Source organism: Euprymna scolopes, chromosome 1 (assembly GCF_053919585.1).
Source record: "Euprymna scolopes isolate OS-2025 chromosome 1, ASM5391958v1, whole genome shotgun sequence".
NCBI lineage: Eukaryota > Metazoa > Mollusca > Cephalopoda > Sepiida > Sepiolidae > Euprymna > Euprymna scolopes.
The window spans coordinates 195,064,308-195,085,057 of NC_136482.1; the positions used below are offsets into that span (position 1 = coordinate 195,064,308).

The 20,750-nt window shown below is 28.6% G+C and overlaps 1 protein-coding gene across 5 annotated transcripts in view; it reads right to left on the reverse strand.

The window, feature by feature from the left end:
• The window catches only part of LOC145278893 (follistatin-related protein 1-like), a 762,811-nt gene that overhangs the window by 739,900 nt on the left and 2,161 nt on the right, over positions 1–20,750 (reverse strand). For 3 of the 5 annotated variants that reach the window (XM_080130699.1, XM_080130697.1, XM_080130696.1), the window contains exon 2: positions 19,000–19,089. In XM_080130699.1, the coding sequence (XP_079986825.1) occupies positions 19,000–19,089 (90 nt within the window). Of the gene's footprint in view, positions 1–18,992; positions 19,090–20,750 lie in introns of all 5 variants that reach the window. The other 2 variants (XM_080130700.1, XM_080130698.1) reach the window with 1 other exon arrangement.

A 20,750-nucleotide genomic window follows, 5' to 3' on the forward strand; every position in this document is an offset into this window, starting at 1 on the left:
GTGTCGAAACGACAGAGGAACGGCAATAAATGCTGATCCGGATTTATTCACTTTGTTTTTTTTTTTTGTTACTTCTCGATGGTGCCGGACTGCGTGGGGGCCCGACAGATGTGTCAATTTTAACGAATACGTTTTGAGTGTACCTATTTACTATGCCTCCCCACGGGACAGAGTTAGACACCAGGGTCGTTTTTTAACGTGGAGAAAAGGTACAAAAATAAAAAAAAATTGTCTCAGTCGTGAAGGATTTCTCCTCCACCGAAAGAGAACAAGAAATAGAAGTGCAGCATCTGAAGAACAGATACTACACTTTGATCTTGTTTATATATTTTATTGAGAAAGAAAAAATTGAACATAAAAAAACGTACAAAAAATTCAATTCAACAAAATTAGGCACAAGGCCCTACACTTTGATCTTGACCAAAATAACAGTTTGTTGTTATTTCCAAGTCTGCATTGAACTGGAATGGCAATATCTGTCTGGGTTCGATCCGTGGACTTAATGCGATCTTGGAGATGATTTCAACATACATCCGGTGCTACGAATTTTATTACTTCTAACATCAACAAAATAGGGAGCGATTAGAACCGGATGACCCCTCCCTCCCTAGAGGTTAATAAGTACGAGTACAAAAATTGCCGAAAATTACTTATCTACATTCACCAGTAGTAAAGCTTCGGGCGATCAGCAATAACTCCCTCTAACCTGGAAGCGGCATATTCTATAATCAAAGGCAAACTACTGGATGCGAAAGTGGTTTCACCAGCGACGAGGTAGTACCTACCGTAGCCGATTGGTAAAAAGCGGTAAAAACAGTCCGTTTGAAGACTCGTAAAATGACACTATTCAGCGACATTTACATGGTGAATGTTATGCAAGATACAAGCGTTTAAGAAACATGCTAGATTGACTAGGGCATCAAATAATTGGGATGATATGCCCTCAAAGGAAACAGAAAATAACACATCTGTTCTCGTTTGTAGTCAACTTTGTTGATTTTTATTTGAATGTTGTTTTATTTGAAAAGCAGATCAGTGAGAGTTTTCATTATTTTCCTGACTGAAATTTAATCATTGTGTAAATAACATTTGCCAATCCAACTTTTTTCAATTTACAAGAATAAACAACAAAAGCATGTAATTATTAGGTTATTCACCTGATAATTAATATATCAATATTTGCATATAAATATACTACTATCAAAAAGTCTGTCTGTCCGTCTGTCTGTCTGTCTATCTCTCTCTCTCTCGCTTTCTCTCTCTCTCTCTCTCTCTCTCTCTCTCTCTCTGTTTGCTCTAGACTCCGAATCGGTAGGGCTAATTTTGTTTGAAATTTCACACAAATGTACTGGATACGTCTAGGGGTAATTTTACGTAGATTTTATGTCGCAATGCTTCCGGTAATTGTAGTTATAAAGGTCAGCTGAACCCAGATATTTACATGCGATTAACAATAGACTTTAGAGAAAATCTAAAGAAAGAAAAAAAAAACGGAGAAAAGGAGGGAAAATAAGTTGTTAATACAAATATAAGGTGACCTCCATAATACAACTGCAATTACTAATTAGTCCAGATAAAATATCGTATTTTTCATTTAGATTTTAATATTTGATGAGATCCAACGGATTTATTTCTCTCCTGTGGTGAAACTGTATTCTATTATGATTATATAATTATCGAATAAGAAATGTTTACTAAACTTTATATAACAAGTTTTTCAGAAAAATCTTCATACATTGCGTTGGTTGAAATATTATAATTTGCAATAGATTTTACCTTCTCGCGTTTTATAGACTACAACATGTGCGTACATTTGAATATTAAAAAAAAAAAAACTTAACATCAGGTCTGAAATATACCTTCTTCCATTCCAATTAATATGGACTTTATATGGACTTTAATTTTACAATATTATACTAATTGAAAGTATTTCAAATTTCAGTCATACATATAACACACACAGAAGCACACACACAGATATATACATATATCAGTATTCAATTTAAGACTGTGAACTATACTTTACATAATTTTATTGTTCGACAGGGTCTTCAAATAAATTTTTTTATTAGGCTGGGATTATTTTATATATATATATATATATATATATATATATATATATATATATATATATATATATATATATATTCATTAGCGTTTACAGAAGCTTTTGGATTGTAGACTTTGTTTTTATTTCTTAACTATATATATATATATATATATATATATATATATATATATATAATGAGAAAAAAGAAAATAATATTCCGAGATAGATGATGAAAAAGGAACTAATCAAGTTATATGTTCATGAATGTTTCCTCTTTATTTCAAGACTTTGTCGAGGTGACTAAATATTTAATCATGTCGAAGAAGTCTCGAAATAAAGACGAAATTTTGATGAACATATATATTCGCCTGTTCAATTTCCATCTCTTTGTATATCTGTATACATACATACATAAACATACACACACATCCACACACACACCACACACACACATATATATTATATATTATATATATACATATATATATATACAAGCAAACAAGTAATAAAACATGTTCAAAAAACACTTTGAAAAAGAGTTAAAAACATATTTAATCTGAAAAGAAAAGTATTTCTTCGAAACTCCGCGGATTAAGGACTATCCACTTATCAAATGTTTCCTTTTCAGATTAAATATGTTTTTAACTCATTTTCAAAGTGTTTTTAACATGTTTCATTAACTGTTTGCTCTTATTATAAGCTCTATCTCCTATTTGGTTTTATTGAGCTTTTACATCTGGTTGAGATAACTTTATAAATATTAATTCTTTAATATTTATAATATACTTTAATTTTACCATATTGGATCATTTTGGTAAATTTAATTGTAATTTTAATTTTATTATATATATATATATATATATATATATATATATATATATATATATATATATATATATATACATATATATACATATACATATATATACATATATATATATATATAAATATATATATATATATATATATATATATATATAGAGAGAGAGAGAGAGAGAGAGTAATGCACAGGGTCTAAACAAGCTATGTACCAGTAAAATATTTAAAAAGATGCTGTGCTCGGAGTATTGTAGTTATGATGAGCTCAATAGGTGTAATTACCTAGAGCCATATAAATTAAAAGGGCGAGATATTAATAATTGTGAACATATTAATCAAGTTTTCATAGGAGGAAACATAAAATCAAATTAATATGTACGATCGTTTGGGAAACGAGGTCCTTTTATTTATTCAATATTTACAAATGAAACTATAGAGAAATAAGCAAACTATTTCTGGAAATCGTCTTCTCATCAGCAGAAATAGAGGGAAAGCAGGGGAAGGGAAGACACCAAATTTTAACCAGCTTATTGAAGTAAATATGGTTTGTGAATCTCGAATAAAAAAATTAACTGGACTTTCCTTATTTTGTTTATATGATTAATATTAGATATATTTTCAATTATATTTCTTTTGATATAATTTATATGTAGTACAAATAAATTATTGTGATCTTTATTGGTTGAATGGTAAAAGAATGAAAAGTAATAGGCAAAATAGGAATTACATTTTTGATTTTATACTTGAATAGGATTTTTTAAAGGAGAAACAAACTATAATTAAAAAAAAACAATTTTTAAAAAACTTTTTCGATATGATATAAGATGTAAACAAAAATAAGGACTTATGTTAACGCCTCTAGAGATCCAATATAGACTTAGTAAGTAAAACAATCCTCGACAGAGTTATCCCTAACATAAAATCAGTATCCAATTTTCTAGCCAATTCATTGAATGGTTTTCTAACATTAAAACAAAAACAATATTAAATTCATTTCATTTTATATAAAATCATATTGCCTATCTATATATCCACCTCTTTTGAATAAATCTCTTTCAATGGCCCCCAAAATAACAGGCATAACTAAGGATGAAAATACCAGACATAACTATGGATGAAAATAAAAGACATAACTAAGGATGAAAAAAACTAATACTATTGGCAAGAAAGTCCACCGTGAGTTTTGACATTAAATATTGAACAAGAAGTAATACTCCAGATATCTTCAATATTTTAATGGGAACAAGCGACTCATCAGAGCCTACGGATCTAATGGGTCTTATCCTCCAAAATTAAATTGATAAAACACTCTAGTGCTAATTCCGATTAGCGGGGGGAGTGAACTACAGAGAGGATGCGCTCTTCATAATTAACTCCACGAAAAGAAAATTACGAAAGAGCAAACTAATCTCTACACCGATTCCGTAAAAAAGACGGGTTAACGATAACTATATGTACATTTTTATAAATAAAATGATAAAATTAAATAAACTCCATCACGACTGTAAACGTTTTTGCCGTATTTTTATTTGCATTAGCGAAATGACTATATATATATATATATATATATATATATATATATATATATATATATATATATATATAATAAAATAACTATAAGGTGTGTTTGAAAGTCAAATCACCACGCAATATTATGAAAGTAAACCACTATTTTACTTCTTTTAGAAAAAAGAAAATAATAAATAAAATATTTTTTATTTTCATAATACTGCGTTGTGATTTGGCTTTCAAAAGTATCTGATGCGTATATAAGTTTTGTTTTATTTAAATTAAATCAGCGTTTCTATAAAGGAATTTACACCTCTGGCACACACGCACACACACACACACACACACACACATATATATATATATATATATATATATATATACATATATATATGAGGGTAATTTCTGATAACGTACACAGAAAAACCTGTGTGTGTGTATGTCAATGTGTAAACAAAATAAATAGATTTGCCAAGTTGATTGAATTTGGCACTGATATATAATTAAACTCCAAAGTGATTTATACGATTAGCAGATCAAACTTTCACATGTTATAAACTTGCACGCAGAAAATAATTATATTTAATTTCATGAAAACTTTTCGCAAAGGTTAACGCGTGCAACTCAACGACTTTTGCCTATGCACAAAAACAACACGTGTCATGTGCACTATATGTTTCGGCATTAGGAACACGTTCAACCTAGGATACTATGAGCATCACCCCCTCCCTGGCAGAACCTTGTCAACCTTGTGATTATCGTGAAAAAAAAGTAGCTGCATGATTTTTTTCTTTAATTTGGAAGATGATTCATATTAATTTAGATCCAGATGGTAATACAATAATACTTTGAATAAAACTAATTTTATTAAAGATAGAATGATACTATTTAAATTAGTGATGGGACGATGGTGAACCTATTACAGATTCCAATACAATTACTGATTTCCATTTCTTTTTTTTTAATCTTTAACTATTAAGCTATAGATTTGCTGCTATTTAAAATGTCGGATAACCGTAAAAGCGTATATAATGTGCGCATATATTTTCAAAAACGTACACTTTTATGGGAATCTATAGAGATCAATTTGTACGGCAGTTTTAAATTAATAAATATTTATTATTTAAGATTTAGTAACAAAAATGAAAAATGTAAATATTATAAAAAACAGACAAGAATTAAAAGAATCGTTTTTGGTATCAGAAAATAGTCAACATTTTTCCGATTCCGATACCCCCGAGATTTTGATGTTTGCTAATCTCAATTATGATTAATCGTCCAAACGTTAAATGAAATAAATTGCAAGGTATTACAAGTTTTTAGTCTATATTGTTTTATTTTTAATTCATTAGAAATTAGTTTGAAGATGTTTGGAGTTATGAGGTGTTGAACGCTCATTGTCTATCAATCTGTATATGTCTCTCTTCCCTCCCTCTCTCTCTCTCTCTCTCTCTTTATATATATATATATATATATATATATATATATATATATATACAGGGTGCAAATATAATGTGTTTTTTTTTTCAAATAAACTTGAAAAAAACGACATTATTTTTGCACCCATCCAAGATATTGTATTAATAATATCTGTACATATATGTTTATATATATACATATGTATGTATGAATATATAATGTGTCTTCTAGACTTAATAACCACACACATATCTTGAATTTGTACATATTAATACAAATATATGTATATCAATATATAGATATATAAATATATGTGTGTGTGTGTGTGTATCTAAGATTTAATAACTCGAAGCATATCTAGTATATGCATATGAACATATGGGCGCATATGTATAAAAATATAAATATATATATATATATATATATATATATATATATATATATATATATATATATATATACGGCAAGGTCACGTTGACATACCGGTCTCGCCAGATTACCGAACTTAAGCAAGGTTGATCCTGGCTAGTACCAGATGGGTGACCGTTTGGGAATTCTAACCAAATCTAATTTTGATTTATCAGATTTTTTGTTTCGTATTACTTATTTCAAAATAATTAACCCAGTATTAAAATATTTAATTTTTTATTTCCCGATTTTAAGAAGATTTAAAAACACTGGATATTTTTTTTTTGTTGTTTTTGAATATTTAAAAAAAATTACATCCTATAATTGATAAAATTCACAAAATGTATTTTGATATGTATGGATTTGTCACAAACTGCAAAAATTCAAGGTATTTCGAAAGTGATATACAAGTTCGCTATGAATTAAAGATTTAATCATGGAAAGAGAGAAATTCTATATATATAAGAACAAGTAGTTAATAAAACATGTTAAAAGTACTGTGAAAAAGAGTTAAAAACATATTTAATTTTAAAAAGGAAGCACAAAATAATTGGATAGTCCTTAATACGCGGGGTTTCGAAGCAATACTTTTCTCCTCATAGGTAGGGATTAGCCAAAGTCGGGATCGGATTATATATATATATATATATATATATATATATATATATATATATTTATATATATATATTTATATATATACATATATTTATATATATACATATATATGTATATATGTATATATATATTTATATATATATATTTATATATATACATACATATATCCACACACATAGCTTTTTATAATAGGTTCCTTACTCAGGATCATTTTTATTTGAAGCCTCATAAAAGTGAAATTATGTACCATTTTTTGTTTGGCAGACCATGAAAACTAACAAACGCATGAATAAAAAAAAGTATAGTTTTTTCTATAAGAGACTCAAAAATTATGAATTACGGTTTTCATAAACATGTTCGTTTTATATGTTTAAACCCAAAAGTGACATTCTGAATATTATCAGAACATATACATACATGTATATATATACATACATATATATATATATGTATATATATGTATATATATGAGTGTACATGTATAACAATATATATAAGTCGAAGACAAACATTTGCACACATTATATATATATATGTATATATATATATGTATATATATGAGTGTACATGTATAACAATATATATAAGTCAAAGACAAACATTTGCACACATTATATATATATGTATATATATATGTATATATATGAGTGTACATGTATAACAATATATATAAGTCGAAGACAAACATTTGCACACATTATATATATATGTATATATATGAGTGTACATGTATAACAATATATATAAGTCGAAGACAAACATTTGCACACATTATATATATATATATATTTATATATATATATATATATATATATATATATGTATATATATGAGTGTACATGTATAACAATATATATAAGTCAAAGACAAACATTTGCACACATTATATATATATATGTATATATATATATCTATATATATATATGTATATATATGAGTGTACATGTATAACAATATATATAAGTACAAAGACAAACATTTGCACACATTATATATATATATGTATATATATATATCTATATATATATATATATGTATATATATGAGTGTACATGTATAACAATATATATAAGTCAAAGACAAACATTTGCACACATTATATATATATATGTATATATATATATCTATATATATATATGTATATATATGAGTGTACATGTATAACAATATATATAAGTACAAAGACAAACATTTGCACACATTTATATATAAAAATATACACATCAATTCTAAGATACAGATTTTGGTATGTATACGTAACTCAATATATACGTGTGGAAAATTGTCAGCCTTTGTGTTAATTACTTTCAGATTCTATGACTAAGAACCATGACGTTTGATAAAAAAAGTATTGTATATGTTTGGGTTGTGCTAAAAGAATTAGATATTTGTTTGTTTCCCCTTTAGATCTGTCAAATCTATGATTTATTAAATCTTGGAAATTTATTTAATTTCAACAGTCGTTAGTTTATGCTAAATAAATGAATGTGCAATTCTTGAAAATTTTGAAAACTAACTTTACATAAAACAACATACCCAAGATCATCGTTAAAATAGTTTTTAAAATATTGTTTTAAAAAATATATTTGTCAATTTAGCATATGTATTTGATTTCTTAAAAACATTTTGGATCATGCAATGTTTTAATAGAGATTAAAAAAGCATAACTCCTCCACACACTGAATTGTTGCACTGCTTATTATACGTTATCATACATTACAAAACCATCAAATTATATCAATTCTATGGTTAAGGAAATTTCGCATGCCCCACCTAACTACAACCTGGATGTCTTCAAGTCCAACATAAACACATTCCTGATGAACCGCCCCCTTAAGTAAGACACTTTATCAAATCTCTACACTAACGTACTCTACACGCAATAACCCTTAACCCGAGTGGCTTTCGGGCCTTGATAAGTGGTGACCACCTTATTAAAAATATCAATTGGAACAAAGTTCACTCGTGATGTGCTTTACTCTTCAAAATTTTATATTTCATTCAATTTCTCCACATAGAAGATAAACTGTTAAAACGTGCGGATCAAGCTCATTCCGTGTCTCAAATCCCTCTTAAATTTGCTCAATTTCGCTCATGGAAAATCCTCTAAAAGGAGATTTACTATGCAACCTGACCGACCTCATAATTAAAGCTTAACTTTATCAAACTTTAAATTTAAAATATAGCATGCAAGAAAAAAAACTTATAAAAATTTAACACAAATTTTAAATTAACAAAAAACAAAACAAAAAATGGCCAATGACCCTATCTTATAATAACAGTAGAACTGTAGAAAACTAAATGAAAAAGTTATAAAATTTCGCAAATGGCAAACATTATCAGGGGTTAAAAGTGTCTCTTATTAATGTGACCCCCGTTCTGAAGCAAGTATTTATGATAAGTCTTTAAAAAAATCATGATATGATCAATAGGTGAAAGGGATCTGAGGTTCTTATTTCATATTATTCACTACTACGGAGGTGTCCAGCTTTGCCTGGTCGTTAAATACGCTTAAATACGATATTTTAATTTGGCCAGATTTCGTATATATTATTACAAAGTCGTAGTTTCAAAAGTAAAAAGAGAAGGTATTTGGGTGCCATCAGTTAAAATCGAAACCAGAATCAAAACTTTAATATTCAAAGCTGGTGATGCTATTACAGTGCCCTCTTTTTGACCTCTTAAACACTATTTTAACCAGCTACATTTCTATTAAAGACGGGCAATAAAAAAATCCAGTCACTTGCGACCTTTAGCGCCGCTTTGCAATTTTTCATTTCGGAGGAGATAGAGTTTAAAAATATGGAGACCGACAAATAGACAGACAGATATAGTTCCTTTTATATATTAAATTCATTACTTTGCTTAAACTGTATTTTGAATCATTGTAATACGCGTATTATATTGGTTATTCATATATATATATATATATATACATATATATACACACACATATATATATATATATATATATATATATATATATATATATATATAATATAAATCGGAACGTTTTAACGTATCGGAATTTCTATCGAAATCGGAAAAATTTGTGCCTATTCTCAGATAATAAAAACCTCTCTTTTAATTTTTTTTTTTAAATTTGATTTTCTTTAAAATAAAATCTCTCACTGCTGGTATAAATGATTAAACATTAAATATTTATTGATTTTAAAATACCAGTAAAACTGGCACCTACAGATCATCCCCACAAGTATGTTCTGCGAAAATATATGCTCAATTAACAGGTGTTTTTACGGTAATCTGGAAAAATAACACTTCGATATGTATCAATGAACAGGTAACACGGGTGAGTTTCCAGTCTATATTAACCCGAAGATAACAGTGGACGATCAAAATAATGTATAAAATGCCTATTGGTATATATATATATATATATATATATATATATATATATATATATATATATATATATATATATAAAATAAAAATTACAATTACATTTACCAAAATGATCCAAGATGGTAAAACTAAAGTATATTAAAGAATTAATATTTATAAAGTAATCTCAACCAGATGGAAAAGCTAGATAAACCAAATAGGAGATATAGCTCATAATAAGAGCAAATAGTTAATAAAACATGCTAAAAACACTTTAAAAAAGAGTTAAACACATATTTAATTTGAAAAGGAAACACTTGATAAGTAGATAGTCCGTAATCCGCGAAGTTTCGAAGAAATACGAAAGAAATAAGGCCATGCTGACTGTTTGGTGATCTACTACCAGTATCATGTATTACAGTAGTTTTATAAATGCAGACGAAACCATTACGGCGGAGAAGTAATCTCAACAAATGAATGAAATGTATCAGAAACTTCGACAACAACACTCAATTCTCCTCCACAACAATACCCGACCGCACATTGCTACATCGACCCTGCTGAAGTTGAACGAATTGGACTACGGAACTCTGCTTCATCAGCCATACACTCAAGACCTTTCATCTACTAACTACCACTTTTTTTTCATCTACCGACTACCACTTTTTCAACGAAAATATATTTCGACGAATTTCTGAGTGAAAAATACTTCAAAACCCTGAGCGATATCAAAAAAGCATTCAGCGACTTCATCGTAACCAGAACACAATATATTTACGTTACTAGCGTGAATACACTTGTTTTTGATTAGCAATGGTTTGTTGATTTTGATCGTGGTTATTTCCATCAATAAATATTTGTTTGACATGAGATATGTTCATCTGAATTTAAAAGTTAAAAACTACAAGAACTTTCTTGTCCACGTCATGTGTGTTTATGTGTGTGCGTAAGAAATCAAGGCAGATGTTTTCAGTACATATATACATATATATATATATATGTATATGTATATATATATGTGTGTTTTTTAAAACTTTTTTTACCGTTTTATCTGTTTCTGTAAGGTCTGACAAGGCTGTTAGATCGTAAACGCGGTCCAACATCCGAAACATATGTAACCAAACTGATAAAACGGTAATAAAAAATAAAACACATATTTGCTCTGCAATAGTATTGAGCACTTTCTTCAGGTTTTTACTAATTACCAGTTTTATGCGTAAAATGAAATAATCATATATATATATATATATATATATATATATATATATATATATATATATATATATGATTACTTCATTTAATCACATAAATCAATATACGAAGATATAATTTTATGTGTAAATTTCTCAGTATGCACTACAACAGTGCTCAATACATATGTAGTGCTAGGTAGTAAGCTATGAAAGTATATATGGAAATTAAGCTACACTGAATATTGCATGTTTTATTCTCGTGAGCATTTGTCAGGTTTCACGATGCCTTACGAAGGCTTCCGTAAACCTGACAAATTATCACGAGAATGAAACTCGGAATATTCTGTATAGCTTAATTACCATATATATTTTCATAACTTACTATACACACACGCACACACACACACACACATATATATATGTGTGTGTGTGTGTGTAAAGAGAAAGAGAATCTGAGGGAGATGGAGGGGGAGATTTTTAATAAGCGAAATTGTCGCAAGTAATTGTTTGATTAAGTTCAAGTAGACTCAGTTGTAACAGTTCTCAGCTGCTATCATTCACTTAAAAACACGTGTGCTTAAAAATGATTCGGAAGACGTTAAAAGAAAATTGTGCGCATATTTAAGACCCAACCACTACACAAAGGTTTATTTTATTGAGTGAAAAAATCTGTGTTGATTGTAATCAGTATCAAGTATATATTAGGTACAAATACGTTTTAAAGATTTTACCACCTGTTTTTAGTTGTGGGTTTATAATGCGTCCCATACTATAGTTTCCGATCTGTTTTGAACTTGAATAGCCTTATATTAATTTATTTTTATTTCGGACTATTATTCTCATCTTTATTAGTTGTTTTTCATCTTTTATAAGTTTGTTTATTCACAACGTTTCGGCCAACTATTCCTCTGGCCTTCGTCAGGTGGTAACCGCGACGGATAGGAACTTCGAATCTCCTGACTGCATTCTCAGCCATCACTGCCATCTGTAGTTGTTGTCGTCTCACTACGTTTTGGCCAAGTAAGCCTCTGGCGCGCTTTGGGTGGGATTGAAACCGCTATCTTCAGACAAAGTTCATCTGAAACTGTAGAGATTCAACGTCTCTATCAACTGTGCCACGGACCCCGAAGGGCGATCAAGGTTTATTTATTATCTGATCTTGAATAGCCTTCTTTATAAACGATTTTTTGAAAATTATTTTGATGAATTGAACCAACTTCTGCATATTTTGTTCGATTTTCTTTCAAAAAGTGGTTTTATATTCTGCTAATTGATTTATATATAATCGGTATCATAATTCGATTGTTTTCTTTTTTCTCACGTATTGAATACTTAATTATTTGGAGCGTTGAAGAAATCATTCGTAAATCATTTTAAATTATGCATAACACAAATGAACCCATTTCTAAAAATTAAACTTATCAAGCAACTATAACTTATGCATCCAGCGGAAGTCGAGATATGTAGTTACAGGGTGACCCCCCCAAAAAAAAACAAAAGCTAAATGGAGACCATCTAGAACATGTAGAACGGAAAATAAAAGGCAAAATACCCAAGTGTTTTGATGTGATGTTTTGAATATAATAAACTAGTTATGACCAAAGTTTCATTTCATTCGGACAAAACACTAAGAAACGGGCCTAATTAGAGTTGGGACCCGTTTTTTTTGGTCACCATGTATTAATTATTTTGTTTGCAAACAATTTTGTTTCGAAAATTTGTTAATTAATACTGTTTATTGGATTTAATATTTATTTATTTAATATTTTCACATTACTATTATTGTCTTGATTTAAATAGGTATAGCATTTCTGCTGTAATAAACTTGGACCTTCTTCGAGTGCATTTTTTTTTTTTTGGTGTGGATTTCTCTTTTATTCATACATTACTTAGCGTATCCGAGTTTTATCGTCTACAGTAACTTATAGACAGTCATTCGACTCATGTTTGCTTTGAACATCAAAAATAGTTCCCAAGTACGAAAAGAAGCATTGGAGATTACATCGGCTGAAACGTTGTGAACAGTCAAAATGATATTAATAGTCCGCATAATCTAAATAATTATATGTAAAGCCTAGTGATGCGCAGAGAACCTTTTCAGGGCAGATGCTCTAGTGAAAAAAAACCGGCAAAAAACAGTAATGAACACTATCTCAGTGGGACACATACCTATATTACATTTCTCTGAAAAGGGTACTTTTAAAACAAGAGTAAAAGCGGCAGGTACTTGGGCACCACTAACACCTCGTTCGCACGGTAAGAGTCATCTACGAGGATTCGGGTTGAACTGCTCACTACCACTTCACAGCTTGTATGTAAGACAAATATCTGCTATAATTTTGAAGAGAAAAGAAACAAAGTTACACCGAGCAGATTTTCTAAAGTTGAATTTTTTTTTGTTTCGGAATGTTTTAAAGAAAAGGAGCGTTATTATTAAGATTCCTCGGACTAATGTTTTTTATCTTTTTCGGTAGATGTAACCCTCGACCTTCCTTAGGATAAACTACTAGGTTAAATTCAGTTCTAAATTACACTCTTCTTAAGGTTGAAGGTTCAATCTCCAGTGTGGGCGACATTAAAGAATACAATTACGAATTAATTACGCCTTCCACCCAGTTATGGTTGACAGAACGAGAGCATGCTACCCTCGAGGATTAAATAAACGGTTCTGTTTGACATGCCATGCTGATTGGCGATTAAGATAAAAAGAATTGTTGAGTTCAACAAAATACATCTGAAGAAAAGCGGATGTTATATCGACTGAGACATTGTACAAATAACACACAAGATGAGAAGAATTGAAATAATGCGAATAATCAATAATCAATCACAAATTAAAAACAACAAAATGCTTGATGTGATCGAATACAGATTTTTGCAATCGTTTAATAAAAAATTGTAAAATTCATTTTACAAATGTAATTTTATGTTGTGATTTCTATGTTGTGATTTTTATATTGTCATTTTTATGTTGTGATTTTTATGCTGTAATTTTTATGTTGTAATTTTTATGTTGTGATTTTTATATTGTCATTTTTATGTTGTGATTTTTGTGTTGTCATTTTTATGTTGCGATTTTTATGTTGTAATTTTTATGTTGTAATTTTTATGTTGTAATTTTAATGTTGTAATTTTTATGTCGTGATTTTTATGTTGTAATTTTATGTTGTGATTTCTATGTTGTAATTTTTTGTGTTGTATTTATATGTTGTACTTTGTATGTTGTAATTTTTATGTCGTAAATTTTATGTTGTAATTTTTATGTTGTAATTTTTATGTTGTAATGTTTTGTGTTGTATTTATATGTTGTAATTTTTATATTGTGATTTTTTATGTTGTAATTTTTGTGATGTAATTTTTGTGTTGTATTTATATGTTGTACTTTGTATGTTGTAATTGTAATGTTGTAATTGTAATTTGTAATTGTAATGTTGTAATTGTAATTTGTAATTATAATGTAATTTTAATGTTTTAATTTTTTGTTTTGTGATTTCTGTGTTAAGATTTTTCTACTGTAAATTTTGTGTTGTAATTTTTATGTTGAAATGTTCATGCTACAATTTTAATGTGCTAATTTTTATGTTGTTAATTTGAATGTTGTCATTTTTATATTGTTATTTTAATGTGATATTTATGTTGTAATTTGATGTTGTACTTTTTATGTTGTCATTATTATAATGTGCTAATTTTTATGTTGTTAATTTGAATGTTGTAATTTGATGTTGTACTTTTATGTTGTATTATTGTAATGTTAAAGTTCTATTTGTTAATGTTGTAATTTTTATGTTGTTCTTTATGTGTTGTAATTTTTGGGTTGTAAATTTTAATAGTGTAATTTAATGTTACTAGCTTATTTTGTAATCTTTTGCTTGTAAATTTTAATAGTGTAATTTTGTGTTGTAATTTTCATATTGTCATTTTATGTTGTTCTTTTGATTGGTGTAATTTTAATGTGGTAATTTAAATGCTTTTTATTTTTATTTTGTAATTCATATGTTGTAATTCATATGTTGTAATTTAATACTGTAATTTTAATGTTGAAATTTAAATGTTGTAAGCTGTATGTTTCGATTTTTTGTGTCATGATTTTTGTGTTCATTTTTTTGTGTTGTGATGTTGTAATTTTTTATGTGTCAGTTTTTATGCTGTAATTTTGATATTTTAATTTTTGCATTGTAATTGTTGTATTGTAATTTTTATGTTGTAATTTTTGTGTTGAAATTTTTGCGTTGAAAAATTTACATGGTGTAATATTTTAGTTATAAATTTTCAGTTGTAATTTTTCTTTTGTTATTTTTAATGTTTTATTTTTTATATTGTAGTTCATACGGGTGTAATTTATATGTCGTAGTTTTTATGTTGTTATTTTACGTTGTATTTTTATGCTATTAATTAATGTTGTACTTTTTATGTTATTAATTTGAGGGTGTAATTTTTATGTTGTAACTTTTATGTTGTAATTATAAATAGTGAAATAATAATGTTGTAATTTTTATGTTGTAATTATAAATAGTGAAATAATAATGTTGTAATTTTTATGTTGTAATTATAAATAGTGAAATAATAATGTTGTAATTTTTATGTTGTAATTATAAATAGTGAAATAATAATGTTGTAATTTTTATGTTGTAATTATAAATAGTGAAATAATAATGTTGTAATTTTTATGTTGTAATTATAAATAGTGAAATAATAATGTTGTAATTTTTATGTTGTAATTATAGTGTTGTATGTTTTATAGTGTATTTTTTTGTTATAATATCAAATGCTGTAATTTTGTGTTGTTATTTTGATTGATGTAATTTACACGTAATTTTATGTTGCATTTTTTTAGTTGTAATTTTTAATAGTATAATTTGATGTTGTAATTTTAATTTTGTAATTTTTGTTGTTATTTTTTATATAGTAATATTATGTAGTAGCTTTTATTTTTTAATATTTATGTTATAATTGATATTTTGTTATGTGCATGTTGTAATTAATATGTTGTAATTTAATGTTGTAAATTAAATGTTGAAATTTGAATGTTGTAATCTTTATGTTGTCTTTTTTGTCTTGTTATTTTTGTATTAAGTTTTGTGTTGTAATTTTTATGTTGTGATTTTTATGTTGTAATTTCATGTTATAATTTGAATGTGCCAAATTTTGTGCTGTAATTGTAAATAGTGTAATTTTAATGTTTTAATTTTTATGTTTTAATTTTTATTTTAAAATTTTTATGTCGCAATCTTTACGTTGTAATTTTTAAGTTAATTTTTGTTTTCATTATTATGTTGTCCTTATTATATCTATAAAAATTATTGTCGCAAATCGTACGCAACAGCCACATCCAACCTTTGCAATCCATTACTCATGTACAATTCTATGAAGTTGTTTTATTTTCGACCAACTTCATTAATCACAGTGTGTGCATATTTATTTGCTTTTCACGACCGAAAGATGTGAAACAAGGTTGGAAGATAGGGGTCAAAAGCCATCCCCGAGAAGCCGGCACTCTGTTCTACAAAAATGTTCGTGCTGACTCGTAACGGGGACAATCTCAGACGATAAACAAAAAACGACCTCGCAAGAAGATAGAGGCTGATAGGGTGGATCCCCTAGATTTGCATAGGACACTACCTGTGCCATCTAACTTAAATGGGCTAACTTTGTCAAATACGTATCCTGGGCTTATAAGAAAACACAGCAGGGTAAATAATATATTATTTATGTACTTTTATTTAAATTCTTTGATATGGCATAATCACGTTGACACACCGGTTCCCGCTGGATCACCGAAGTTTTGCAACGTTGAACCTGGTCAGTACTAAATGCGTGACCATTTGGGGTTTCCAGATACTGTGTGTGCTCTCTGCGTATCTCGGCATTGTTTTCAGTTGTCCTGGTCTTCTCATTGCCACAGGACTCAAACAGTGTCGATTCAGGGTAGGTGGAGTTGATAATTGCGCTACTCTTGCCTCACAATTACATGCACAGCTGACCTTACAGGGGGTGTCCTTTGTCTTTCGAGACTGAACGGCGACATCGAAATTGAAATTCTTTGAGATGAGTAATTTGCGTGTTGTAATCCTCATCTTGATACTTATGATTGTTTCACCACGTTTCAACCAACTATTCCTAAGCAGTCGTTTTTTTTACTTAAGCTTCCCATGATGCCAAGGTTGTACACACTTCTTCTTTTTAATCAGGAATCGAACTCCATAAAATGCGATGAACTGAATTGAGACAACAATAAACCTATCTTAACTGAGAAGAATGTCCCTTTTTCTGATGGAGGACAAAACATACTAAACTTTGAATTTTTATAAATTAGACACAAAACTCTTAGAAGTGTGGACTGTGAAAGGTTGGTTAGCATTCCATGCTTAACTTGCTCTTAACTCTATGATGCTTGCTTGAAAGTAAAGAAGTGCAGGAATTATCATTTTCGTGATTTCTAGCTTTTCAAAAACTTTTTTTTTGATATGAACGACTAAGTTTTTTCAATAATACCGTCGGCTTAGAATAAGTACTTCCCAAAGCCAAATTCATATCTAAAGCGTGGATTTGCACTGTAATAGAATTCGGGGGGAAAGATGAATAGCCCATTTGAAATTATAAGTTAAAATCGTAACATTTTTCAATGTTTTACTTCCAATATGCATTACATAAACTGGAAAGGGTTGATATGCCGTAAAGCATACACATCAAAACAAAACAGTTTCATTTATTTATTTATTTATTTACTTATTTTGCGGACTGTTATGCTCCTCTTCGTTATTGTTGTTATTCCATCACGTTTCGACCAACTATTCCTCTGGCCTTCTTCAGGTGATTAACCGCGACGGGATAGGAATGCTGAGTCGCTTAACTGTATCCTCAGTAATTACTGCCTTCCATAGTTGTTGTTACCTCTCCACGTCTTGGCCAACTAATCATCTGGTCGATATCGGGTAGGATTGAAACCGCTATCTTCAGACATTGCTCACCTAACACTGTACAGATTTAACGTCACTATCCACTGAGCCACGGGTCGAAAAGTCGTGAAACAACTATGAAGATGACGATAAGAGTGCACAAAATAAATAAATATAAAAATAACTCATCGCAAAAGATTCTAACGATAGACAAAAAGTATACCAAACAATTTATTTTTTAAAATGACAAGTTATGACGTTATATTATCATATCATAATAAAATGTACCCCAGCTAAAAAAAACTATTGTTTTTGTTAATAAATTCTTTTAAATTTCCTTAGTGATTATAACTCAAACTCTCATTTTTGTTCGATGTGTAAATATCAAAAACAGAACCAACTTAGTTGCGGTCTGCATTCCGAAAATCAATAAAATTTTATTTATAAAACGGGTTCTGAGTTTACTTATGTTTGCGACATCTTAAGTACGAAGGCTTGCATAAAATGTAGAACAAACACGCATCTATACAAACTTGTGTAAGAACGTAAGTTAAAATTCTCCAAGAGGCAAAGAAAAAAGTATTAGAGTATTAATTGCTACACTTTGCTACCAAATTATAACCGGCGAAAGAAGTATCTTTGTCAACAATCTAGATATAATAGCGGCGGGACTTAGCCTATAGGCATTTTAAAATAAAAGATAAAAAAAAACAAAAACAAAAAAAAAAAACAGAAGGAAACCACTTACCTCAACGAACGACAAGCTGACACAGGTCAAGGCAAGTAGTTGAAACAACAAACAAATGCTTTTAAGCTGACGACGATGATAGAAATCCAACTGAAATCATAATAAAACTCAATCAAAAATTTAACAATAACTTATTTCAGACATTAAACCACTTTTACGCGCACATATATATGTATACAAATATATGCTCATGTATATATACAGACAAATCCATATATACAAAAATATGATTTTATATATATATATATATATATATATATATATATATATATATATATATATATAATTATATGCGTCTAATAAGAAAACATTTACAAAATAAAAACATGATAAAAAATAACGTATTATATAAACCTGAAAGAAAATGGACTCTGATTTATAAAATCGCAATCACACACACACACACACACACACACACACACACACACACACACACACACACACACACACACACATATATATATATATATATATATATATATATATATATATATATATATATATACTAGCAAAAGTACCCGTCCTTGACTTGGTTCAAAACAGCCTATAGAAAATGGACTTTGATTTATGAAAGTATGATAGGTTATGAAAAGGACGAGTTGTAAGGAGATAGCTTCGAATTTGGGGGTATCAAAAAAAATAAAATAGATAAACCCCATAATTTATTATACCATACCTGTTCACACTGAAACACTTATCACAATATTCTGTGGATCTATATTAAAAACCTTGTTAAACTTTGTGACATATTTTGATTCTATGGAGGTCAGGCGCGAACGAACATCCCCATAATTTTATTATACCATATTTCTTCAAACTGAAATATAATTATCAAAGTATACTTACGCAGATAGATATGAAAAGTCTTTATTAAAGTCTGTGCCTATTTCCATTCTATGGAGCCCAGGCGCGAATGCAGACCCCAAAATTGTATTATACCATCCCTATTTAAGTGAAAATATGATGATCAAAGTATTATTATGTACATCTATTTCAAAAATATTTGTAAACGTTATTTTTAATTTTTTATTTCCATACTTTGTGGACCAGGCGCGTACGAAGACCCCACACTTTTAATGAATCATCATTTTGCCAGATCAAACATACCCATTCCTGTGTCTCGATACACTTTCTATCATTATATGTGATCAGTTTTCTATGTCAACCATATAGGAGCCTATTTTTGACCAGACACATACACACACACACACACACACATACACACACACACACGGACGTTCAGCTTTATATTATATACATATATATATATATCATATATCATATAAATATGATATATATATATGATATATATATATATATATATATATATATATATATATATATATATATATATATAGCCTATTTATTAGAGAAACTTTATTTGTTACATGTCTTTCAGTGGAATCTCTATTCAAACACTCCAACTCATCAGATAACTGAAACATGTATGCACATATGTAACCAATAATGTTTGTATAATAAACAGACCATATACACGCTGTCTCCTTCATCGAGCTCTCTTTAATAATCGCTCAGGTTTTATTGAATTCACATCTAGGATCCCAGTCTATACACCCATTACACACACACGCACACATACACACACATACACACACACACACATATATATAAAATTACATATATATATGTATGTATATATATAGTAAGTTATAAAATATATATAGCGATTAAGCTACACAGAATATTCCACGTTTCATCCACGCATAAGCCTGATGAATCCTAGTGTGAAT